Source organism: Cydia pomonella, chromosome 24 (assembly GCF_033807575.1).
Source record: "Cydia pomonella isolate Wapato2018A chromosome 24, ilCydPomo1, whole genome shotgun sequence".
NCBI lineage: Eukaryota > Metazoa > Arthropoda > Insecta > Lepidoptera > Tortricidae > Cydia > Cydia pomonella.
In genome coordinates, this window is record NC_084726.1 from 10,552,238 (window position 1) to 10,579,768 (window position 27,531).

Sequence of the window (27,531 nt, forward strand, 5' to 3'; positions counted from 1 at the left end):
TAAATTTTCGTGTAAAATTTCCGCTCCGATATGTAAAATTTCAGGAAACACTGATGACCAATCAGCTCGGGAGTTGCGTCCGTTATCGCCTTATCATAACGAGCCCTTGGCGTCACTATAATTATAATTAGAACCGATGTACGTAACGTCAATTTCATTTATTCAAAGACCAACTGAGATCATTATTAATTTTTTTTAATTAAATCCTTTATTTCAGACAAAAACCCATAAAAGTGTTAGTATTACACAACATAACTTACAAGATTATTGTTAGTACATACAGAGATCACAAACACAGACATAACCGGATGAGCATAAAATAATAAAATGTCAATAACTTATCTCTACAGTAATTATACTTAGCAGTGGCGGATCGTTCAATGAACTCGATTCCCACCGACTTGTCTAATATCAGCCTGTTGAGTACTTTCACGATCGGTTCATGGAGAAAAGGAAAGCAAAATTAGCTCCGGATTCCCTGCGAATATTTGTGACGCGCCGCCACTGATACTTAGTACAAATAAAACTTATATGAGAAAAATTGGCCGAAACCGGACGAAACTGAATCTTCCGTCTCTATTTGGAAAATGCGTGGCGTGGGGTTTCATCCGCTGCTATTGAATCTGACTGTACCTACAAAACAGTGTCGGGCGAAAGTTAATTGGAATTGAAAATATTAAAAACCGGACAAGTGCGAGTCGGACTCGCCCACCGAGGGTTCCGTACTTTATAGTATTTGTTGTTATAGCGGCAACAGAAATACATCATCTATGAAAATTTCAACTGTCTAGCTATCACGGTTCGTGAGATACAGCCTGGTGACAGACGGATGGACATACGGACGGAGGGACAGCGGAGTCTTAGATTAACCATTACAAATTGAACCATAAACCGAAACGGACGGTTCAATTTGTAATGGTTAATTTTCAATATTTTCAATTCTAATTAACATTCGGCCAACCCTGCTACACAATATGGCCTGCTTTATCGATTCACCTCTAATGAATCATTTAAAGTAGTACACACAAAGTACCTTCAACCTTCAATACGAATTAACTCAAAATTTACTTAAAGTGTGAAGCAGAAAAGGTTCCTTACGTCATCTTATATTGAGATGAGGTCATGCAATCATCATTATTTTGTTTATTTGTTTGTGGTAATGACAGTATTAATTAATTATAATTATTACAAATTACAATGAGCAGCGCCCAACAATATACAAAAGTCGTAATTTTATTTTTACCGCCAGCTGGTAAAGTCTCTTTTTTTTAAACTGATGAGAAAGTTGCATTATATCCACAAGATGCAAATTTTGAGTAGCTCCCTATGTTGGCTGGTGGAATGGAACTGATTTTTAAGTTATGATTTTGAATAATACTTAATCAATTATTCAATCATCAATCATAAAACAATGCTTGAATAGGCATAGAAATAAATGAGTATTACTTGATCTGCATGCAGGTAATAATAAAATTAAACAGTCAAGTTTTTTTTTATGTTACTTAAAGAGGGATCGTCCATACAAAAAGAGAAACCGTTTTTCCACTTCTAAATATTTTCCATTCTCCATGTTTTTTTTAGTATGTTATTAACACAATCATAAAATAGGTTTATAGGATTTCAGTTTTCAAAATTTGCAAAACAAAAAGATTTTTTTTTTCATAAAAGCGAAACCTAGACTATATTATGGTAAAGCGATCGACATCAAAATCAAAGTTATTTGTTATGATTTAGTCAGTGGAAACCGTTTTCTTCCGAAATGGAATTTCATAGAAAAATTACCGTTATTTCGTTAGATTCGAAAAGCTATTCTTCCCTCTTATATTATAGTTTGATGCTACTGACTCTATGAGCATGGATATTTGTTCCTGAGTCATGGGTGTTTTCTATGTATTTAAGTATTTATAAATATTTATATATTATATATATCGTTGTCTAAGTACCCTCAACACAAGCCTTATTGAGCTTACTGTGGGACTTAGTCAATTTGTGTAATAATGTCCTATAATATTTATTTATTTATTAGTTTTTAATTAATTTAGCTTCATGTATATAAAATATGAAATAAATAGAGATGATTCTTGAAAAAAAAGAGTCGTAAATAACAAAATATCATTCAATAACAGCACCTATGCAAATTATGAAATATTTAATAGCATTAATTTGGATTTGATTTTTAATGTCTTACAATTGAGTAGTATTTATATTCCCCGAGTAGGTGTGGTGAAAAATTTCGTTTCACTCTGTAGCCAAGTGCTTTGTAACCCTCAAGATTTCACTTTTCGAACCAATTTCAATTTTAACAACTGATTTTCCAATATCATTAATAGTAAATAATATTTATTATTGACCAGAGAAACTTGTTGAATCGTTGAAAATAAATAATTTAACAAATTAATTCGATAAAAATACTATTTACAAATTACAAATTTTTATCCGTGGCGGGAACAGTATGTTACTACTATATTTTACTTGTTTATGACTTATTACTGATAATAGTGATAATGATGTCCTAAATATCAATAAATAAATAAAATAAATAATAAAATAACCTATTTATTTAGAGTTGGACCACGCTTAGTTTTCACGACAACGTACCATAAGTAGGTTAGTGCAAAGTTAGCGTGGTCAGAGTTTATGAATTAAATAATAAACACTGCTATTAGAACAATTTTATATTTGAGAAGAAAAAGAGACTAGTATTGCTGATGTGTAAACTAGTACATGTTTTGCACAAATCTTAGCCCCGACTGGACATCGTCAGACTCTTTAATCAAATTTACATTTTTTATACTTAATTAACCTCTGTATGCTCTGTAACACTTTTCCGCTCCCTGCCAAGCCATTTCAGACCTTATTACCAGTGTATAAAAACTACAGTGGCAATATAATATACCACGTTTTAAGGTCATGCCAAGCGAATTTGTACTATATTATAAAGGAATAAGGTTGGGAATGCATTTATTGGCGTTTATTATCGGGTGACCGCATAGTGATGTCATTTGGGCAAGGTCGGACATGCTCAGGATAAATTTGTTTCATTTATTTGTAGTAATAATTACACCGCCAATTAAATTAAATGGTTACTTTAGAATTGTTGGTTACTGAGTTGCAATCCCAGTAAGAGCATTTAATTAATTAGTACTGGACCAAAAAAAATTGGAACCGATACCTACGACCTTACAAATTGATGTTAAATTCATCTCATTATGAGAAAAAAAATCCATCTCATTTGTACTTATATTGTTGTAAGCTAGATGCAATAAAGAAGTTTAGTTAGGGGGCGTCCATTAATCGCGTCATACGTTTTTGGCTTGTTTTAGACCCCCCCCCCTCCCCCATGGTGATCTTTGGTGATATTTTCAGGTCCCCCCCCCCCATCCAATATGACGTGTATTTTTTTCGATAACTAAAGAACAGTTTTCTAACAAATGAACCTAAGTACACGTGAAGGATAATAAGGGCGGAAAACTATTATTTTTATTTTATTGACTATAATACAGTATAGCACAGATGAAAAAAAAATACACGTGATACGTGTCCATACCCCCCCGTCCCCTGTGGTGATCATTGGTGATTTTTTGCTGACCCCCTCCCCCCCCCTATACAATATGACGCGATTAATGGACGCCCTTAATTCCTCGAGGAGCTGGGCTGGCAGGACTAGCCCACCCCCAACATATCACGCAAAATAGGCGCAAGTCGTCGAGTTGCGGAAAAATCGCCCGAATACAATACAATAATGGACGCCCCCTTAGATGTCTCGTATTTTACGGGTTGTCCCGTATCTCAGGCACGAATTTTTCACTGTTCCGTAATTTAGCGAAACCAATACGGGACAGTACATTCTATGGCATTTAATGATAAAAATGCATATTTTGATTATTTCACATTTTTTCATTAAGAAATTTAGCATTGTATAGGTTATTTAATTGATTTTGCCAAATATTAGTAATAAAAAAAATACGTTTATTTTTATTAACAAACGGCCACTGCCGTATTTTAACCTTAAATCCCGTATTTTCAATGCAGATGACGCGTAAAACCGGAATCAGATCTGGTTACCCTAATGACCCCTTACATTACTAAGTTCTTCAGCTGTCCCCTCTGACCTATATGTTCTTTGTTGAAGTAATGAATAAAACACGTGGTGATTGCGACAGATGGACAGAAAGACTGACTTAACTAAGTCAAAAGTTTACAAGTTGAAAGTTAAAATCAACTGAATACTGAATACCTACCATTGTATTAAGAGGGAAGAATAGCTTTACGAATCTAAAGAAATAACGGGAAATTTTCTATGAAATTCAATTTTTTCCACGTTTTCTATTATCTAAATCTTAACAAATAATTTTGATTTTGACGTCGAACGCTTCAGCATATATTCTAGGTTTAAAGGTTTCGCTTTTTTGAAAAAATAAAATTGTTTTTTTTTTGTTTTGCAAATTTTGAAACAAAGGAAAACCTATAAATCTAGTTTTTCATTGTGTCAATATCATACTAAACAATCATGGAGCATGGAAAACATTTAAAACTGGAAAAAACGTTTTCTCTTTTTGTATGGCCGATCATGCGATATACTTCCTTCTTAAGTATTGTATTGTATTGTATTGTATTTGTTTTCGGCAGCATTACATTATACCGAAAACTTCCAAAAGTTGCCAAATTTTTTACTTGCTACTATTTAATTAATAGGATTTTTCTGATTTGTTTATTAACTAAGATTTGTTTAAAATGGGACCTAAGATTTTATCTCGAGAGTTTTGGCATTTTCCTTCAGTGATCCAAGCTTAACCACTGGTAAAATATTTTTAATTATTAGTAATAAGAGTATTGTGAGGTGACGTGTGACCGTCGGCCCAATTCAAACAATGCTTTTAAGATGTCACAGCGATACGATACCGATCTGTCAGTGTCAAAAGTGACGTTTTTGGTTGAGGAAATGTAACACTCAAGGTTCTACTTTTCTAAAATGTTGGAAACTTTCGCTTGCTCGGGTATCAGTATTATCACGAGGGGTTAAATAACAACTTTTATAACAAATAACTATTGTCATATCATAGTGATATGTTACAGGCTGGAATTGGCTTGACACCCGATAATTATAGAGGTTGGAAAGGTCAGCAAATAGAGAATCGCGGACGATGAGTCACGAGGGCGCCGCGTGCCGACACACGCGATCAATTTGATGGGTCTACTATTCTTTATTACGATTATTAACCTAATAAAATATTAAATTCAGTAGTGGGAACAGTTTTGGCTTATGTATATCTTTAATTGTAATTATTTATATGTTATCTTTCGGTTCGCTTTTTGGAAACCGTCGTGTCACATTCGCTCTCTATAAGTTTCGCACCAAAAGCTGCCTATTTGCTGGCTTTCGTTAGTTATCTCGGTAAATCGGAGTAATCGTGCTTAAAATTGTTGAAAATTAAGTTTTGTGCCTTGAGATCGGACGGAGGGACGCTGGAGTTGCGGTATACCGCAACTCCAGCGTCCAGCAATATATATATTCAGGCGTGCAGGTAACCTTAGAGGTCTAGTGAGTGCACGAGCTGGTCTCCGGGGCCCTCGCCGCCTGAAAGAGGAGCTGACGACCCCTCTAAACCCAGGTTAGTGCCTAAAATCTGAATTTCAAGGCAATTAAAGCATTATTTTGTAGAATTGCATTCTTGTAATATTTAATTTCGATTGAATCCCCCCAAAATTTACAGTCCACTGTTTCGAAATTGCACATTTATTATTTGGTTCGTTTCCCATTAACAATTTAATAATACTTTTTAATTGTAGCATCGGGCAGTAATTATTATAGAAATGTGAAGATCGGATCCAACACATTGTATCTATAGAATGTGTTTGTACACGTATAGTGGAGCTGTTAACCCCGTACCATGAAATTTATCGACAAATCACCCCCCATACCTATATTTTGTCTCAAACATTTTAAAAATGGAACCCTTCAAAGTTTTATGACGCCAAACACGACTGCACTTGATTAGTGTACTATCTGTCCATTTACCTGTCGCGCATTAAAAAAAAAAACTTTCGATCGCTTATGAATTAGGGCATAAATTTCAAGCATAAAATGTCACAGAGAATTTTCCACAATTACTCGAGAATTAATAACAAAAAGTAAAATTGTCTTTCATATTTTTATTTACTGCTTTAAATTATCATACAAAAATATTGCATTTAATTTAAAACTATATTTCATGAAACCATGAAAAGTATTTTCAAGTGACAACGCTACAGCCAATCACAGCGCCTCATTTTATAATAGACCAATCGTAGTTCGGGTGGTTTAAATTGACTAATCATGGTCAAATGAAGTTTCGCCGAAGAAAGCAAGACCTGAACATTGACGAGTTGCAATTGGTCCGTTATTAGTATTGCGTGTTTTAATAGTGGGGCCACTTTTACGCTGATATTTTGTTTGACGTTAGTCTTCTATGTTTTTTTCGTTCACTGCCCGTTCTTCCTAATTTCACAGTATGCAATAGCATATGGCTTTGGTTACGTACGCTTTAATATTATTAATATGTTAATTAGTATGTATTCTCGACTGAATATTGCTTCATTATCAGTCAGGTCACGGGTCTGTTTTACGAAACTTAAATAAGCGCCGCGCTGGAGGTCAGATGGAGGTCTAAAGTCTAAACGAGACTAGTTTGGGCTACCTTGGATGCTAGAGGAAAAGTTTTTTTTGCGTGGTGTCGTGTTCAAGATACTTGAGTAAATTAAATCTGCATTTTGCCTTGTAACTATTTTTTTATACCACGTCGGTGGCATACAAGTATACTGTCCGCCTGACGGTAAGCAGTCACCGCCTATGGACGCCTGCAACCTGCAACACCAGAGATATTACATGCCCGTTGTCAACCCTTTAAAAACCTGTACCACATATTAATAAATAGTTACTACGTAACAGATACATAATTGCCATACAAAAGCGAAAATACCTACGCTATAATAGCCTACAAAATCTTAATAATATTACCTGCTGCTCAGGACGAGAAGAAATGTACCATAAGTACGCGCACAAAGAGTTGAGATTGTGTTGCCCGCCGTGCGAGTCACGTGCCAACGCGTCGTCGCTAGGGTTGTCACGTAAGATGATTATTGTAATAAAACGAATGTTGCGAATCAACCATATTTTTTATTAGTCAAACAAATATGTTTTAGTAAGTAAATATTCTTTATTATTTATTTTAGTTTTATATAATGATATATATATTTTTCCCTTCTCGGAATTCTCTGTTATTAAATTTTATAGTTGAAAATATCCTCAATCGCGTAAATAATAACTAGTAGCTCTGTGAGCTGTAGACCTCGCGAGCATAGCTTAAAATTTAATAAATGTATGATGACTCTACTGTTTAAAAGAATTTATAAAAACTAAATTGACAAAAATACATAATTATCGAATAGGGTGGTCCAACTTTACTTTGTATGTGGAAAAAAATGAAATAGATTTTATCTTCACAAGGCTCCCTTTAGTATATTATGAAATAATTTGAACTAATTTTCAAATGATTTAGTGGTCGCTGTACTCGCTATGATTTTGTGATTTGCAATATCCTCATACAAATTAAAAAATGCAAAGTAACCAAAAAGTTTAAAAAAATCAATTGCCATATTTTTAACATACTTATGATTAATAAATAAAACGTATAAGAAGTCCTTAAGGACCCCTTTGTTTGACATAATTATTGAAAGTCATAATATAATGATAGTCATATTATCATTAGTCATAACTCTGAAACCGTTAACTTTTCAGGAATTTCCTCAGGTTATCCTATAGATAGGTTAGGTTAGGTTAGGTTTGTTTTATGGCAATTCTGAAAAGTTACGCGTTTCTGAGAAAAACCAAATTATGGCTAACGAAAATGCGGACAAACAATACATTATGACTTAAAACTTTATGGGAAACAATAGAGACCCACATTTCCAAAGCAGAATTATTGATGGGTCAATTTATTTTCATACAATTGTTTATGGCAGAATTGTTTTATTTATAGCGACGCCTAAATGATGTTTAATGCTCTAAATTTTGCTAGGGATACTTGTTACCTATATTGGAATAAAAAAAAACCCGCATGGAAAAGAAATTTTCATTACTTTATATTTTTGGACCACCTATTATCGAATATTAATGTCATTCAGTTATCATGCATTTCGCTCGTACTCTACGGAGTCCGTACATGTATTGCCGCAAGCGAGACGCATGATAACTAAATAAAATGGTTCATATATAATTAGTGGATTCTAATGTCAGTGTACGTTCGAAATTGGCCTGTAAGCTGTAACCGAGATGCTTCATCGTACGCGTCGGTTTGTTTGGTTTGCCAGTCTTTTCAGTATTTTTTCCTCCTCGAAGTCCTTGAATCGCAATAGAAGGAGTTTCACAGTCTTAATTTTAGCGAGGCGATACAAAAGGCTTGAACCTAAGAAGGCGCAACGTATAAACAACCTACAGCAAGATACCCCAAGGTCAACCACTACTCTAAGCAATGTAAAGGTAACGTTCGGATTTCCGACCGCAGCTGCACTACTGCCGCAGTATTTGTAACGCAACATTACTGCCAACTGCATTACTGTCGCTGCCTGAATAATGTAAGTTCTTTAGGACGCCAAGTTCTTGTGACAGTGCCGTTATCAAATCTGACCATTACAACCTAAAGGCGAGGAACGGGTAGAGCATGATTAGAAAGATACATCAAACAGTGCCAACGGACCTATTTTCAGTAAATGACCTCAAAATGGCATCATTGGGCCGTCTCAACATGCAACAAAAATAACGAAACAAAAACATACAAAAACTCTGAGCATTTTAACTTTTTAAGCCAGTCAAGACCTATGTTGGTGCTCTAAATACCGCACAGCAAGGTAGCAAACTGTTCAACTGATTTGGGTTTATACTATATACGGCCCCTGCCTGGTAATCTACCTGCTGGTAACTAACAGCAAAGATAATTTGAAATAGAGGTGTATTGTCAAAGAAAACTTTGTAGCCACCTAATTTACTGCCTTATCTTTCGACACGTAATTAAAACTTTTAGAACGCCATTTGACTTTGATCCTTATTATTTCACTAATATGTGTTCAATTTGTTAAATGTCAAAAACCGGCGCCATCTTACCGGGCACAACCTAAAGGTTATAGAAACATCGCTTGAAACGCTATACCTTTGCTTTGGCCTTTGATCTATTAGATGGCGCCACTTTCTCATCGCCGACTGTTAGTAATCTATATACACCAAAATTATCTACAACAATGCCACGTGCCGTACCGGAACTTTCTGCCGCGACAGCCATCTTGAAACATTGCAGCTCCGGCAGGAGCTGGGGAAAAATGCTATAAAAACTGTTTCCCTATTTTAGCTATGATATTCAATTTGGTAATTAAAGCAATATAACAAACATTTACGATTAAACTTCTGTTCCTAAAATAATATCAATATTCCGATCTACAACTAATCTATAGAAAAGCCAAAGTTGATAAATTAATCTAAAGTGTAAAATTTGCTCCGAAAAATTCTGAACATGGACCCCCCCACACATCGCACCCGTTTTCGCCTGCGCAACTGTCCGTATCCTTGAACTATAACGGCTGAAAAAAAAAGTTCAGACAAAAAAACTGATACGAACGCGCTTAGCTTGATCAATCAACAATACGAAATTTAAATGCAAAAAATAATACAAAAAGTTACAATTCAGGGGATAGATCCAGGGACCTCTCTCTCTCTCCCTGCTACAAACCTTAATCAAAAATAGGAAATTAAAATGCAAAAAAAATAAACAAAAAAGAATTCATTGTATGGGGTTGGAACCCAGAACCTCGTCATTGTAAAGCGAGCGTATTCCAACTGTGCCACGAGTGGTTATATGTGACACGGTGAAATTAGGCTACTTATACTCGAGGAAAAATTAAATATCTAAATACCCCCTAAACCAGCGTTCTAAAATATCTGAATATTTCGCAAATCACTCACTAAACATGTCTCACAAAGAAGACACTCTTATGATATGGATACGGCTATTTGTTTAGGCGTGACGTACCATTACTCCGCCATTTTGAAGAATTTCCAAAAACTGGATCGACAAAAAAATTCTATTTAATCATAGAATATGGTCACAAAATTTCACGCGAATCGGTTGAGAATTGCGACCTGTAGAGGAGAACATCCGGACATACGAAAGCAGATTGCCCGAGTCAAAACGTAGACCTACGCTACGCTTCGGTCAATTAAAAGTTGTAATACGGTGCTACAATGCAGATTCATTATAACTTGTCAAAATTATTTAAAAATACTATTTCTAACTCTTCAACATAATTATCCTTTTTTTTTTTACTTTTACATCCATGTACTGCACAATAATTACGTGGTTTCGGCATTTCGAAGCGTAAGCGCGGGAAAGGTTCGGCGCAATGCGGTACGAGCGCTCAGGCGGGCGTTCGGCGGCCCTCTGCCTCTGTCGGTTGTATCGTCGACGATACGTCGAGCGGTAGGCATATAGCGCGTGGCCTTGAGAGAGTGAGGGCCGGGCCGGAGCTTCCGGCGCTTCGTTTTCTATGGAAAGCACCACGTGATCACCGATCAGCCGTCATAGAAAATGACGCGTGGGACGCTCCGGCCCGGTCTAGCGTGTTTCATCCTTAATCTTGGTCTAACTAGCTTTCTAAGTTCCAGAAGCAATCATTTTATTTTAGCAATTGCAATAAAAGTTCGAAGTAAATTATATACTTAATTGGATTAATTGGGTACTTGACACATGTTGAATATTATAACTAAATTTAGCTAAATGGATAGAATATGAGCCATCCATTATAAACAAGTGGAATTTAAAAAGACATATTGAGATTATAAAAAAATACAAGGCTCCAAAGACTAAAAACATATTTTTTTTGTAACTTTCAAAAAGATACTTTTTTTTTTACTGAATCGCTATCTGAAGGTTGTCTGGAAGAGATCACTTTTTAGCGATAAGTCCGCCTGTTGTTGCCTACTTACTTATGTCCTTTTTTTTTGTTTGTAACATGTATATTTCTTTGTAGTGCACAATAAAGTATTTTATTATTATTATTTCCTTGGATTTCACGGGCCTATAAATCCCGGTCTTTTGATAGGCTTGCGTGGGGATATAGATCCAACACGTAGAGGCCTCTTGGAGAGCTTTAATGTCATGTAGAACGCCTGCTGGAACCCGTTCACGGGCGCAACAATAGACACCCATGAACCGGTCGCAACAGGCATTGGGACTATTGTAGTAAAGTGAACAGTATAACGGTCTATGGATTGAAGTTTGGGAGGACAATGAGACTGGGTTATTGCAAAAACGTCCGGACACCTGCCATAACAATGTTTTCACTAGTTATCGAGGCAGGCGGTGACTCGCCGCTCACTAGATGGGCCCCTGAAAATGCCGTCGTGAAGACGACCAGGAGCAACACCGGTGTGAGCGGCTCAGGGGTGTCGAGAGGTGTACGCCGCTTTCTACCCAGTGGCTGATAACAGCCACTGTGCCAACTCGCGTCTTATGCAAGTTTTCACTTCCACCCCTGGAGCATTTAGCTCTAACGACTCCTCTCTGGACGGCCAATGAAAGCAAGCCAGAGCTGAGAGTCCTGCGGGTCCCCTTGGGGTCCACTCCGACCGACGAAGACACGCCGGAGACGGAGACCCTGACCGACTCTCGGGAGTACTCGGGTCCGTGGGGTCGTTACTCCCCAACAGCTCGCCACAAGCTGCCCTGCGGTTTTATTATTATTATTTGTATGTCTCTTACAAATTCTCGGGACCATGGGGTCCCGGGCATTTGGAAGGCGTGCGTGGGGCCGAAGCCAACACGTAGAGGCCCCTTGTAATAAGACAATTTACTCTAAAAGTAATGTGACACCAACCGACGATTATCCCTGTTCACACTATAGCAGTGCACCCACGGACAAGCCCCGGTTAGTGTAGGACTATTGTAAGAAAAAGGTACAAAAAGAAACCGGGCTATTGGGTTGAGTTGCTACTGGACTGGTAACCGAGACTATGGAGGTGACTATGGCACCTGCCCTGATCATATGTTAAAAAACACGAAAAATGGACAGGACTCGCCAACTCACAATATGGATCCCCGAAAACGGCCGCTCGCACAGAGCGACAAGGGGACAACATTGCGTGAGCGGCTCAGAGTGTGGAGAGCAGCCACTGTGCCAACTCGCGTCTTATGCATATTTCACTTCCACCCTGCGAGCATATAGTTCTGACACCCCACTCTGGACGGCCGGCAAAGGCAAGCCAGAGGTGAGTCCTGCGGCCCCTGCTCAATGTTCACTCCAGCCGGCCAATGAAGGCAAGCCGGAGAGAGGGGCCTGACCGACTCTCGGGGGTATGGGACCCAAGGGACGTCACTTCCCATTCAGCTCGCCACAAGCTGCCCTGGGGGCTTATTATTATTATTATTAAATAGAATGCTACCATTCGATTCCTTATATTTAATTAAAAAAAATAATAATAAAAAAAAAAAAATTGTAAAACAACTATACACATAAACGCAATATTTCAGGGTTATAATAGTAATTTTCTTGATCTTTTTTTTTAATACTACGTCGGTGGCAAACAAGCATACGGCCTGCCTGATGGTAAGCAGTATCCGTAGCTTATATACGCCTGCAACTCCAGAGGAGTTACATGCATACATTTAGGACAAACTAATGTAATGTGACGTCACATTACAATATCATTTCGTCTGAGGCGTTACAATCGAGTGCCAACGTCAGACTTTAACCCTCATTTCTGACCTTTGTGTTGCTTAAATGGCATGAGTCCTATATAGACATTTGATCCTCAGGAAAATCTAGACCGATTGACAATATTTACAAAAAAATGTCAAGTAGCCATATAACATTTGTAATGTACACAGACTCTCACAAGGATAGGTACAAAAAAATAAGAGGCTGTCAACACCCAATGTCCTTGAAATTGATGTTACTTAAACAGTTTTTTAAGAAAGGCTATTTGCTTTAATCAAGTAAGAAAAATATATGTTCATATTAATTATATTTCAAAGACCGTGGTTGTACTCGATACATGATTGAACGAAAACGGCTCGATTGAAAATAATTGCAAAGATTGGTCTTATAATCACAATTAAACGGTTTTTATTGTTTTGACTTATGGGTCTGCAATTAAAATCACAATTTCAAAACATTTATATCTAAACCGCTGTTGAGTAAAATATTACACTAATAATCCACTTTTTTATATATAAATATTTTTCTTATTATTCCCTTGCCCAGGCCCAGTAACATGCGACAGTGCTATCTCATTTACTCCGATACAAATAGACAGTGTGCGCGCTTTAGGTATTGACAGCCTCTTAAAGAATCAGTTTATCAAATGATAAATAATAAATAGGTCAAGCTGTAGCCATTACGGTCTTGGTTGACCGAAGTATGTACCGAAGATGCATCGATCGGTACGTAGACAATGGACGATTAGCCCGGGCTTATGGCGACCATTTGCATAATAAAGCTATTCATTAAAAATGTAAGTAGGTCTGAAAGCTGTTGTAATACTCGAAGTATAAATAAACAATATTATTTATTTTCATCATACCAGCTGGTAAAGGCTCTCTTGTTTTTCAAAAACTCATGAGAATGAGAAAGTTGCATTTTAACGACATGTGGGGCAAAGTATTTTTGCGTTTCCTTATGTTGGCTGGTAGAATTGACTTTTAAATGATGATTTTGAATGAAATATATTTATTAACATTCATTTTGAATTGATTTGCTTTCCTTTTGTTTGATATTTTACAGTTAATATTTTCCTTGTGTTGGCGTGATGAAAAAAAATTGTGTTTCACTCGGTGGCAAAATTTCTTTAACTCTCGTGCCTTGAAACCCTCGCAACGCTCAAGATTCCATTTTACGAACTATTATATTGCGATGATGGCTTCTGTAGCCTAATCTGTTGTGACTCTGCTTCCGAAGCTAAATAAATAAATAAAAATGAAATAAAATTCGTTTAATTCAGACCATCTTTTTGTTCATAGAACTAGAATAACTTACACCCATATTAAAACTTACATAAAAACACTTAAGCTTTAAAACTACCTTAACATTAATCACTGCGAGCAGAGAGGAGCAAATGACAAAAAGGTGGGTTATTTCGCCCTGCCTATCACCACCAATGCCGGATTTAGAGGTCTGGAGGCCTCGGGCAATAAAGGAGTGGAGGCCCCCTGGCCCCAAATTTTTTCCAAATAAAATGGTAAATTTTCCGAAAATCTCTATTGTGGGGGCCCCTCTTTTGTGGAGGCCCCCTAAATCCGGCCCTGATCACCACCTCTAGCCAGTACTTTGTGAGGCGGCAATCGTCCATACAATATCCTCAGGAGGCTGTTGCTCCTGCCACGCACGCGCTTCAGCAGAGACGCTATTCTTTTACGCCTAATGGCATATACGTCATCCATTCGCGCCTCTGCAAACATTCCCAAGGCACAGTGCTTCGGCAGTTTCAACAGCATCCTCAGGATGTTATTGTACTGAACTCTCAGTGAATAGGTTCCTCTGTGTAAATGTTGCCCACAGAGGTCCTGGGTTCTATGTAAACTACGTTTTTATATCGTCGAGGATATGTACAATACAGCGCTACTAACAAAGTCGAAAGAGTTCGAAATTCAAACAACGTAAATACAAGGAAGCTGGATCTTACTGCATTCCGATTTTACTCACAGCCCTATGTAGTTTAGTACTCTTTCTGTCTGGCGACACACAGGGCGGGCAACGTTCATGTCCAAAGACATTACTGCAACACGATTATTCGTGCCATTGACGTAATAACCAACTTATCATGTTTAACGACTTCTATCATTTGCCGTGACAGTTAAGTGTTAACCGTGTTTTTGCCGTATCACGCATAACAGCCGTAAGTGGTAACAGTAATTGGAAAACTATATGCGTAAAGTTTGTTCAGTACCGTAAACTGTGGTTACTTGATTTTTGAAAAAAAAAACTTATTTCTTATACGTAGCTTAAAGTCCATGATCAATGTTTCCCCACGACACAATGCCAGTAATCCCAGTTTACTGGTACTTAAACGCGTATAAATAACATCGGCGTAGGTAGGTACAGGCAGGGGGGGGGGGGGGGCAGCTGCAAATTTTACATACAATTAATGCCCCTCTGCGGTATCTGCCCGATATCAACTTGCCAAACATATCGATACGGACAAAGTGCCAAAAATATCTATACACAATCTTATTGCCTATATATTAAGGTAATGCGTACATATTTTTGACACTTTGTCTGTATCGATATTTTTAGACGTGACTGTACAAGTAAAAATATGTCAGCTAGCAAAGCTCTTGCCACCACTGCCGCGAAGCTGCTCGACAGTATGCTGAACTCTACATTAGATAAGTACCTGAGTATCTATGACACCCAGTTTGGGTTCAGAACTGGGTTATCTACAGAAAGTGCCATTATGTGTCTCTAGCATACTCTCGGGTACTACACGGACAGGAAAACATCAACCTATGCCTGCTTCCTCGACCTTTCCAAAGCGTTTGACAGGGTTAATTATACTATGCTTTGGAAGAAAATGAGGAAGCAGGTATACCGAATGACTGTACAGATTTGCTAAAGTTTTGGTACCAAAATCAAACAAACCAGGTCAGGTGGGCCAAGTCACTATCTTCTGAGTACAGGCTTGAATGTGGTGTAAGACAGGGGGGCCTTACGTCTCGGAAACTGTTCAACTTGTATATGAACGACTTGATAGGCGAACTTAGCAGCATGCCTGCGGGATGCTATATATTGAAAACACTTGTGTTAACAATATAAGCTACGCAGACGACATGGTGCTGCTAAGTCCGTCTATCGGGGCCCTTAGACAGTTAGTGGCCAAGTGTGAGAAGTATGCAGCCGCACATGGACTCGTATACAACGCCGCCAAGAGTGAAGTGATGGTGTTTAAGGCGGTTAAATAAAACCATATTTTATACCTCCAGTGTCGCTTGGCGGGGTTGTACTTAGAGTAGTGGATAGCTTCAAATACTTGGGCCACATTATAACTAATGATCTGTGTGATTGTGATGATAGTGGTATCGAGAGGGAGCGAAGGGTGTTGTCAGTTAGCAGTAATATGCTAGCTCGAAGATTCGCTAGATGCTCCGTGGAAGTCAAAATAACTCTATTCAAAGCATATAAATAGCCAGTCTTTTTATTCTAGCAGTCTTTGGGTTCGGTATACGAAACGAGCCTACAACGCCCTTCGCATTCAATACAACAACGCTTTCAGAATGCTGTTGAGACTTTCAAAATGGTGCAGTGCATCAGGAATGTTCGCCCAAGCGCAAACGGACGATTTTCACGCGATAATGCGTAAAAAAATCACGTCGCTAATGGTCCGCGTAAGGGAAATTCGAAGCAGCATTCTGAAGATGATTGCGGACAGATTTAGCTGCCCCATAATGTGGCATTGGATGGAGCAGGTCAGCTCTACTTTGACCTGTGTCAAGTAGGTCTGATTGGCACAGCATAACCTTTGTAAATAATATAGGTTTTAAGTTAATTTTAGTAACCATATTTGGACTTTTGGGTCTGAAATAAAGATATATTTAATTTAATTTAAAGCGTTTTTCTGTTGAAAGATGATGATAAGCTTTAATTATCTATTGTAGATCTTATATCATCAGTAATAAGACTTACAAATGATCATGTAGTTGTGTCTTCCGTACAATTACAAGGTTAGTCGTTATCTCAAGGAAACTGTCAAGGTACACTAATTATTCAGCTAACTATAGAGGCTGCTGAACATAGGTTAGGAATATAAACGAATACGAGTAACGACAATGTCCTTTGTTTGACACAATTTATAAAATATATTCTCCTGTCGAAAATAGTGTTCACCCACTAGTACTACAATGCATATCACTTTCTGCCTTTTGTAATGAAACACTCCGCTTGACAACTGAATACTCAATTATTTGTTCTTTTTTTTACTTGGAAAACAGTGTCGACCAGACAAATTCGGTCCTATATCTATTTACCCTGAGCGTTTGTTTTTGTTCTGAAACCAAATTTACGTTATAAGGGGCTGTAAAAAAATAAGATGTCTAATCTAACTCAAGATAAAAAAATAAATAATAATTAAATTAATAACAAAGATAAATAAAGGAATTATTAAATTTAAATTAATGGGATAGCCACAAATAATTAAATTTAAAATAAAATAAATAAATAATACTATCACGATACCGTTGCATTTTAAACGACATTGTTGCTTTTGAATTTTTGAAAAATAAATGGGTTTCACTTGGAGGCAAAGTTTGTTTAACCTCGTGCCTTGAAACCCTAGCAATGCTCAAGATTCCACTTCTAGAACCACTAGCTACGCTCGTGGTTCAATTTTGGAATCTTTCGCTTGCTCGGGTATCAATATTAGCACGAGCGGTTAAACAACAACTTTTCCCTCTTGTAAAACAAATAACTATTGTTTAACAGATTAAGGGGTTAACCTCTGATCTGTTAGACAAAAGCCATTGTTTATTAAAAAGTTTTTAGGCGTAAAAAATATTTCAGAAAATCTGTAGTATTGCTACTATTATTCACAGGATAAAATGTGTAGGCATCACGACATCCACACACGTAGTCGTGCTATGATCGGGTTGTGAAGAACGCTAAAAATCTCCGAAAGTAAAGGCGATTTTCTAGTGGTACGGTTTCTCACCAAAAATTTCTCGATGTTATTAGGGTAGGTAGTGATACGTTATATTGAGTGACGTTATATTACACTGTATTTCAGAATGTCATTTTAAAATGAGAACGTATCTTCTATTATATGGTGCGGCTAAGTTCGTGTAACTCTCAGTCTGGCTTTCCGTTGAGGCAGAGATAAGAGGAGTCGATGATTCTTCTCAACTCCGCCTCAGTAGAAAAGCTGCCTTAAGAAGATGCTAACTAGACCACGTCAAAAATGCGTATCCGTGAACTTAATCGCATTCCCTCTCTACTGCACTAATATAAGTGCGAGCGAGATGAACTGCGAGTTTACGCAAACACTAACGTCAACGTCGAGTGCTCGAGTGTAAACTACAGCTACAGATTTAGGCTATAGGTATTAAGTCAAGTCCCATCGACTGCTATTTACCTACTTAGCTATTAATAATATAATAATTATTATTTTAGACTTGTGTAATGGTTTGATGGATGTCCTTATTGTCCTATTTAGTTGTCAATTGCTCAAGGACCTCGAGGTTAATTCTAATACCTGGCATTATGTATGAATTTACGATCATAATTATAGTTAATCGAATTAATCATCGTATTATAATACAATACAAATAGTTACACTTTTTATTATTTTATTGCTCAAGACAACATAAATAACAATAAAAAAATTATCGTGGAGATAGATAACAGCCGGTTTTAATTTTTTATAGGGCGCAATCCGTATTATAAGACAAAAACGATCACTCCATAACATCATCTTCTTGACTACAAAATAGCAATGATACCTAATTGTTTTCAATCTGGACCGTTAAAGGTTTAATCAAAATAATCAATTTCTCCCAGACACGGTGTTATTTTTATTTAGCAGTATTCTAACGATATTTTTCATTTGTTTCAGCCTCAAACAATGTCATCTTAGATCACGGACGGAAACAACATTTAAATACGAACGAACGAACGACCAAACGGACTATTAATACTGTGTTCATTGTTTAAAATGACTCTGAACGCGCCCTAAGAGAAAGAGACGGAGCTGGTTACCAAAATAGCGCGTTCAGAAATAGAAAAAAAATGGCCTCAGTTGGTGGCGGGACGGCGGCGGGCACGGAACGCTCGTGGTGGACGACAACATGGAGCGCCATGGCTGACCTCGCCGAGGCCGTCGACGATCTGATATGCAGCTTCGATTATATGGACACAGCCATGGATAACCTAGTCATGCTTATCTTCATCTGGCTACTTTTCTCCATAGTCCTTCTCGGCATAGCGAAATGGGCTTACAGCCGCTTCAAGCCCAAAGCTGTTGAATCAGAAAAGCCAAAAGAAGAACCTAAATCAACGAAATCTACGGCTAGTGAGATCGTTAACAGCGCTGATACAGTGTTGGCTACTACGGCTAAAGTTAAAAGTGCTACGTTTAACTCGTTCAAGCCGAAGCCTAGTGGATTTGTGCCAGCTACACCGCCAAATAAGCGCCGTTTAGGACGCATGTCCCCTGGCCCCGAAGCTTTGCACAAGAAGCACCAAAGCGTCATAGTACCGACGTGCACGGGCCCCGATCCGCCGAGCGTACAGTGGGTGAACGACTTGTTGACGTGGTTATATAATGATCTGGTTATTGTGAACGAACTAGTGCAGCAATGGATTGTGTCCATGAACGAGTTTTCGAAGAAGTCCGTGGAGGAGGTAAGGGATTTAAATTTGCTACCTAATTTTGATACTACAGGTTACTTATCTCAGGCGATTGGTACGAGTAAAGAAGGAATCTCGGATTTCCACTTGACACCTGACATACCTATTTCGCTTCTTTCACTTTCATAACATTACGAATATTCCTCATACACGCTCGCCGGTTTAGGGTGCTCTTGGCCTGGCCTTCCTTCAGGATTTCCCCGATTTGATCAGAAAAGTCCGCCGAGGCTTACTCTTTTCCAGCTCCCTCTTTTACTTCTCCCTTATATACTCTCTTTGTCAGCCTTCTTTCTCTCATTATTTCCACGTGTCCAAACCATCTCAACATACGAGTACCTTTGTCACTACATCTTCGTTCAGTCCACAGCTTTCCCTTATCACACTGTTGCAACCAACTAGTTTATATATTACATTTTTACTTACTTAACATCAAACCAGCTTCAACCTGCCGGTACTGACCATACTAAGTCCTTACCAACTGCCTGAGTTAAATGACAGACGTATTCCCACTAAAATCATATCTTTGACTCCTGAAATCACTGAATTTGATGGAAAAAAATATGGAATTGTGGGTACAAATACTACTGCAAATGTCTTATTGTCATAAGCATTTGACATGACACTTCCACACAGTGTCACTTGTACAGTCTATGCTGAGTTATCTTGGTCTGACTCTACCATTATTCTTTATCTAACATTAGACTTTTATTCATGTTTATCGAAAATGTAGGTCGAAATTCATGACACTGCCTTGAAAATTCACACATAACAAGTTGTATTCTAAGAAAACGGGTTCGAAGTCGAACAGCGATATTCATTTCAAAAGTTTACGAGGAAAAACTATTTCAAAACTGAATTTAAGTAGATACATTACTCATTATCACTATTTTTAATGTATTGGAATGGATTTATTCGAAGTTGAGTCATTTGAAAACTTTGCCAATAAAACAACAGTTAACTAACCAAATTGTTCTTTCATAATAAATCGAAAAAGTTTTAAATCACGCTAGTTAAATGTGTTTAAAAACCATTTGCTTAATTGTCGAACATTTCCCACAACTACATATTGAAGGATTTAAATATTTACTTGACAAAGTTCAATATTGAATAATAGGTATTCGACCTTATTTTTAGACGATGATAATGATAGTCATAGCGATTTAAAGCTTACGAGTCATAGGCTGCTGTTCTTTACAGAATACATATCTAATTATCTTCAAAAAAGTTTGTACATATGTATGTATTGTCTAATACTTGACTTTTGGTTAAATATAATCAGCTTATTATATAAGCTGATTTTGCTTTTACGTGTTTATTAGAAATGTAAACAAACAGCAAAAAAATACTAACCTAACCTAACCTAAAAACGAATTGCACAGCAAAAACACTAATTTCACAGCAAAACAGCATTCTGCTGTGCAAATCACAATTATTTAAATGACGTGTCTTATTATCTCTTTATTAAATTGTTTTCGTTTATCCATATTCCGTCGCTGAATGGGAACACCTAAATACTGCACTTTGAGGATGCGCAAGTGTTTGCATTGCTTATCTACACATGACGCAACTGTTAGCTTATCTCTATGGTGCTCGTCACCGTTTAGAGGAAACATTAGTGGTCATTTTTCCACACAAACGTTCTCGCCATTTTCTTCTCTGGATTTTGGCCCTAGATTATTATTTTCGAACGAACGAGCGAAGCCAAGTTATTATATTCGACTTGGAACACACAGCTGGCTAGGGGCACCTCCCGGCTTTTCGATGTTATTACGCTGAACTATCAGAGGATAGTTTGATGGACAACTACTTAAGCAGATTTGTTCTAATTTAAATGAAATTGGGTAAACGTGTACTTGAGGGCATTATATTTTAGTCATTAAATTATGAGCAGGCTTGATCAAGGGGTTTTGGAGCTATAAGAGCCTAGAAGGACAAAAAGCTATTTGTGAGGGGGTCTTGCTATTCTGGTCATCTTATTTGCAAGAAAGTATTATAAGGGGTCTAACCATAATATTAAAAGAACGGTAGGTGTGATCAAAATACATTTATTTGGCACAATGAATATAACCTCTTCCAATCTAACTAACCACACGACAGTAGTACGCTTGTCGCTCAGACAAGCAATTATATTGTATCGAGTTCTAACAAAACAAAACGTACTGACCTGCTAATAATACAATCAACGTAACCACTTGTAATTTGCATCGACTGTCATCGTTCGACTGTCATCGTTCGAATGTCACCTCCCGAATGCTCGTTCAATATTTAAGATGGAGGGATCGATCACGTGACTCTTCACGTGATCGATCGTTACAAATACTTTTAATACTATAGTTAGCTTATTTAATCTAGAAAAATGTATTATAATGACAAAATATCTATATAAACTAAACAGTATCCTTACAGCTCGGCCATCCTGCTAGAGCAAGTCCCTTTGCTCACCTACATTTACCATTAGGTTACATTTTAGATTTACTCATTACATATCAGTATATTACAAAATAAAGTATTTTAACTAAGCAATACGAATTTCAAAATTCTAAAAGTAAATCTGCAAGTAGACCTCAAGGACTCTTTTACAAGTCAATACAACATTTATAGTAACATCATGTAGTGACATGAAAAAATATAACAACATTTACAAATACAACGGCCAATACCTAGGTAAACATTACATTATAATTATCTTAAAATAAATAATGACTACAGTAAAACAGAGACATATTGTCTCTATGGTAAATAATACATTAAATCTGGAGATGTAAAAGGTCCCCAATGTCAGAGTACTAATACTAATAAGATTTGGAGGTGTACTGTCTCTCCAAGTGTCAACATGAAATCTATATTAAATAAATGAATCACGCCTAGACTGTTAAGCTAGCAGTTTCATAAAGTATACAGCTCACATAACTTAATTTGAATTATAATTTAATTTATTAACGTCTACAAAGCCTAATCGAAAGCATTTATTTTATAACAATAGTGCAATATTCACAAAAAACATCAATTAATCTAAATTACCTATATCCTAGACTATTAGCCATGCTAACTAGCCATGATGATTACTCGGACCCATTCCATTTGGACTTTCAGTGTCGTCGTCCCAATATCATCGTATGTTTTTATTTATTTTTTATTTTACTTTTACTAACTTAACACCCAAGACAAATAAAGATAATAATAAAATAATAATTAATTAAGTTTATCATAGTAATAGTGCTGAAGTGAATCTCCATATCGAGCTTTCTTGGACAGCATAGTTATTAAAACTTCCGTGTAATCATCACGACTTGGAAATAATTCTACAAGCTTCCTTTTCCACTCTGACCACGTGTATAGGTTAGTGCTGAGACCCTGGTACCAACATTTAGCAAGACCTGTAAGTTTCAGAAGCGTGAAATGTATAATCTCTTTCTCTGCCCACCCGTAAGTCTCAGCACACTCCTCTACTTTTGTAAGCCATGTAGGAATGGTTTGATCTTTCGATATTGGATCGAACTCGAGAATTTTCATCTCTTCAACATCTTTACGATGATTAGAAATTTACCTATAGTATTTTCACCAGATTCATTCAGGTAGTCTACTTACTATCCACGACACGATCGACGCATGGAGAGTGAGAGTACAACCTTTTATGTTTAGAGGTTACACGATAGTCGTCATCAGAACTACTACTATAAACATAGTGCCTCTTTCTCTCCATGCGTCCATACCGTATTGGACTTACATGATGTCGCGGATGCTTATAATTATGCTAGTTGTCTTCATAAGAGGAACTCCACTACCATCCGCAATTTCTTGCGCGCCCGTGCGTCTATGGCGACATGCTTCAACTGCACGGAACATGTCTGGACCCACATTTGGTGTTCGTGAACGTGGCGCTCTCTCACACCGTAACTCACAATCATACTCTTCATCATGCAGCAAGTGTTTGCGGCTTTGCCTACCTTTCAGGCTCCCTTCCGCTCCCTCACTTGGCATGGCAGATGATTTAGGCGTTGGACGTTCCCGAATCTCACATTCGTTAACGTCCACTTCCGCGACATTATGATCGGAGCTGCGCTTCTCTCTGCGCCCATTATTGCTGACCTTATCGTCATTTGCGTCCATCACTGAAACTTAGATTTGTTCGGATAATATCATTGTTCATTCAAATTTTTAATCGTCCTTACAAAAACATTACGATGCGGCATTTTGCAACATATGCTTAAAATATGATTAGGTAGAAAACACGTTGTTCTTTTAAAAGAGCTCTATCAGCCGACAGGATACCTTGATTTCAGTTAAGTTTTATTATTAATTTTCAATACCATTAAAACTATAATATTAGCATTTCCAACAAGCTGTAACAGCCCGAAATATCACCCCTGCCAATTTATTAAATTTCATCAAGTCCTGAGAGTTTTCAGGAAGCGACATGTCAGGTCCTTTCTGATAAAACTCTACACTATATAAAAATATATTAATTTTAAATCAAGTTTTAGTCGTTTTCAGTAGCCTGAAATATCGTTTCAAGCCATTTCTAATGATACCTTACGCAATGTCAAAACATTGGAATTTATCACGAGTTTCAGTCGCCATCAGCAGCCTTAAATATCGTTTCAGGCCGTTATGAATGAATCTCTACACAATATATGAGATTTGAAATTTTAACAAGTTTCAGTTATTTTCAGCAGCATGAAATATCTACACTATATCAAAACTCTAAATTTGCATCAATTATTAGTGTTTTTCGCAGCCTGAAATAACGTCTCAGGCCGCGTCAAAACGGTTTCATTATTTTTCTTATAAAAATCATCTTAATTCCCCTCGTCATGTTACATTAAAATTATCCTAACATCACAAGGTATTTATGTATATGAATCTATTATATAGATTTATTATTTGTCATATCGTTATTGATTTATTTATCATATCGTTTATTTTCTTTATACCAATAATTTGATCACTATTTGAATAAACAACTATTCCATTTGTTCATATAAATGTAAGACGAGCAAACTCAAGCTCACCTAGGGAATTCGAACAATAAAAAAACTAATAAAAAGAATAGGCAAGTTTGCATCATTGCCACACCATCACGCATCTAGCTTTAAGCATAACGTAAAAATATATATTTTCAATAAAAGTACAATAAAAAACCATTTTATTGCGAACATCGAACTAGAATAACTATAAAAGACTGACTTGGGCTCAAAAATGACCCCTCGGTTACTGTGCCGAAAACGAATCGACTGTGCGGGTAGTTCGAAAAACTCGCGCGATTTTCTAATGTAAATGTTGATGTCAACTTTAGCCAGTCTTCTCCGACAACACCGTCCTTGAAACGTCGGAGGTAAATTTAAAACTTAAGCGATTAAGTCCCATTTGTATAAGTTAAAGATGTGTAAAAATCGTGAAGGTTTAAATCAGTGAATTGACTGTACTAGGCGGAATTAGACAGCTTTAGTACGACAGCAGCCTTCTGTGGCATAACATGTCAGCCCATACAAAATTATTAATTCAGAAACCTATATCAAATGCCTTATTGTGCGTTTATTGGTACCAACAATTCAATACAACACAAGAAGAAGAATTCCTAAACATGATAAATAATTATTTAAATTAACAGACTGTTGTAGACTAATACGCTAAACCAAATGTCGTAGCTATATGTATTAGTTTCATAATAACTCATGCCCTTTTGGGCATACTTTGATACGGGGTGACAGAATGAGATGGCGTTATGCAACATTTTACTTTAAAGGAACTCCAATTACTTGTTCTTATGTAAAATATCAAGTACGGTGCAAATTTCTTGCCGATAAACTTCCTGTTTTATTTATTCAAGTTTCACAAAGGACCGGAACCAAGGATCGTTACCGGTATTCTGACTACCGGTTTTAAATTAGGTATAACCGGTTATAGTTGTATTTCGCAATTTTTATCACTAAAGCTTTGATTACAGGTATAATCAATAACGGTACTCATGTCTATTAGTGATTTTGCCATTAGACAACAATATCTGTATTTGACATTTTACCCTTAAAAACCATTACCGGTTATACATGTCAATGTCAATACACTCCTTTATTTGTGACTTCGAAGATGTTGCGCTTTGCGTATTGCTAAATTGTCAGAATATTTCAGACTTAGTACTTTGGCAAGGCTTTTCCTTTGCGAATAAAAATGAAGGACATCGTTACTTAAATAATTTACTTTCAGAAGCAAATTATATTAATCTAGGTACTACTACTACACTTCAGCCAGCTATGCAAAATATTATCACGTGACGTTACAGTATTAGACCTGTTTGTTGTGATTTAGTAGTAGTGTCTGATTGACATCTTACCTTTCAAGTACAATGAATGGCGATATTGAATAAAGGTATTTAATATTGTAAATAGTCTATATATAACGGTAAAAACAAAAGCAAAATCAAAACAATACCTCTAATAGGAATATAGCTATTCTTTTTATAGCGGTATTAGTTTGAGAATTTATTTACAGGTATTAAATAAAACCGGTTACACAATCCCTGACCGGAACAGAAAATTCTTTGGACAAAAATGCTGTTACTTTAAACAGGCAGGCACCAGGTTGATTCACTTGGTTCCCTAGCCAAACACGCGAATTTGTAGCGTACATTTCAAAGAAATTTATTACTATCAGACAGAAACTGGATAAGTGGGACTTGAAGATAAGGTTGTTCTTACGCTTACTTATATTTTTGGTTATTTCATATGTACTATATTTAAAACAAAACAATATAATATATTCAGTTAAGAATAATATTTCAGATGGCACGTACTGAAAATATCTCGGAGAGTTCAATTGAATCTAGTAACATCCCAACAAAAGGTCGTATGATAAATAGTTAAATACTTTATTAAATTTCAAAATATTAAAATAAAACGTCGTCTCACTTATAATATTTTAACTTCAGGTTTCTTTCCATATTGCGTTGTTGTTTTGTATTATTTACATTTTATTGATACATAACTAAAAACGTATATTAAACTTGGGAAACATTCAACACTGGCATTTTATAAAATTTTGTATGTACTTTCATTGTTCCAAAATACATAATACATATTAACATTACGTTTCAAATTTTGTATGTACCGACATACACTTATAAAGTATAAACATGCCTAATCTTGACAATAAATACGCGTCAAACAATAATTTATATGAATTGGTTCCATCTTAGTATAATTATTGTAAGATTTGACAACGCCAAAATATTGTAACGCAACAACGGTTTGACGCATAGAATTTTATTATAGGCAATCAAAACTTTTATTGATCAATCACAACTTTTTGTTTAATAGCAGGAATTAGTTTATTGAATATAATTCGAAGCTGCAAGGATATATTCACGGTGAAGGGGTAGCTGTCAGTGTCAGTATGGCTGGTATTTTCTATGGAGAGCGTTGTCTATATATATATTCCGTCGCTGATTGCGAACCAATCAAAACAAACACACATATTTTTTTGTATATAGTAATAATGTAGTCTATCTTAACTTTATATGTGTAGTATATGTATTATATTGTATTTTTACTACTTTTTTCTTTATTTTTTTTTTTTTTTTTTGCACCACCCGTTAACTTCGCTTCGTTCGCCATCTCACTATCTGAAGGTTGTCTGGAAGAGATCGCTGTTTAGCGATAAGTCCGCCTGTTGTTACCTACCAATGTGTATATGTTATCAATTTCTGTATCTGTTTTTTATGTAGTGTGCAATAAAGAATTTTATTATTTTATTATTATTATTAACATTATTAAATCAGACCGTTATAATTGAAATTAATTGTATAATGAAGTAAAAATGAAAATATTCTAATTAAAATGCAACCACACAACTAAGGTTGATTACCTTAGGTTTTATATTTTACTTATTGGATTTATTGGAAATTAATCCACGCTCCACGCCACCAATCCGGGCTCCACGGTGCCCTACATTTGGCGACAGATGGACGTGGCGGTAAATTGTCAAAGAGAAACTGTTCCCTCGAAGTGGCAACTACCTTCAGTGATGAGGAAACCGATGCAAGTAGGAGGAGGAAATTGTAATTATCTAGTGTAAAATATGTAACTGTTATTTTTGTCCTAACAACTCAGGACCTGTCCT

The 27,531-nt window shown here is 36.5% G+C and overlaps 1 protein-coding gene across 9 annotated transcripts in view; it reads left to right on the forward strand.

The window, feature by feature from the left end:
• LOC133531104 (uncharacterized) overlaps positions 1 to 27,531 on the forward strand; it is a 109,251-nt gene that overhangs the window by 28,340 nt on the left and 53,380 nt on the right. For all 9 annotated transcript variants that reach the window (XR_009801457.1, XR_009801458.1, XR_009801456.1 and 6 more), the window contains exon 2: positions 18,623 to 19,410. Coding sequence is in view for 5 of the 9 variants with exons in the window: in XM_061869208.1 (XP_061725192.1) it covers positions 18,796 to 19,410 (615 nt within the window). In the remaining 4 variants the exon portion in view is untranslated. The remainder of the gene's footprint in view (positions 1 to 18,622; positions 19,411 to 27,531) is intronic.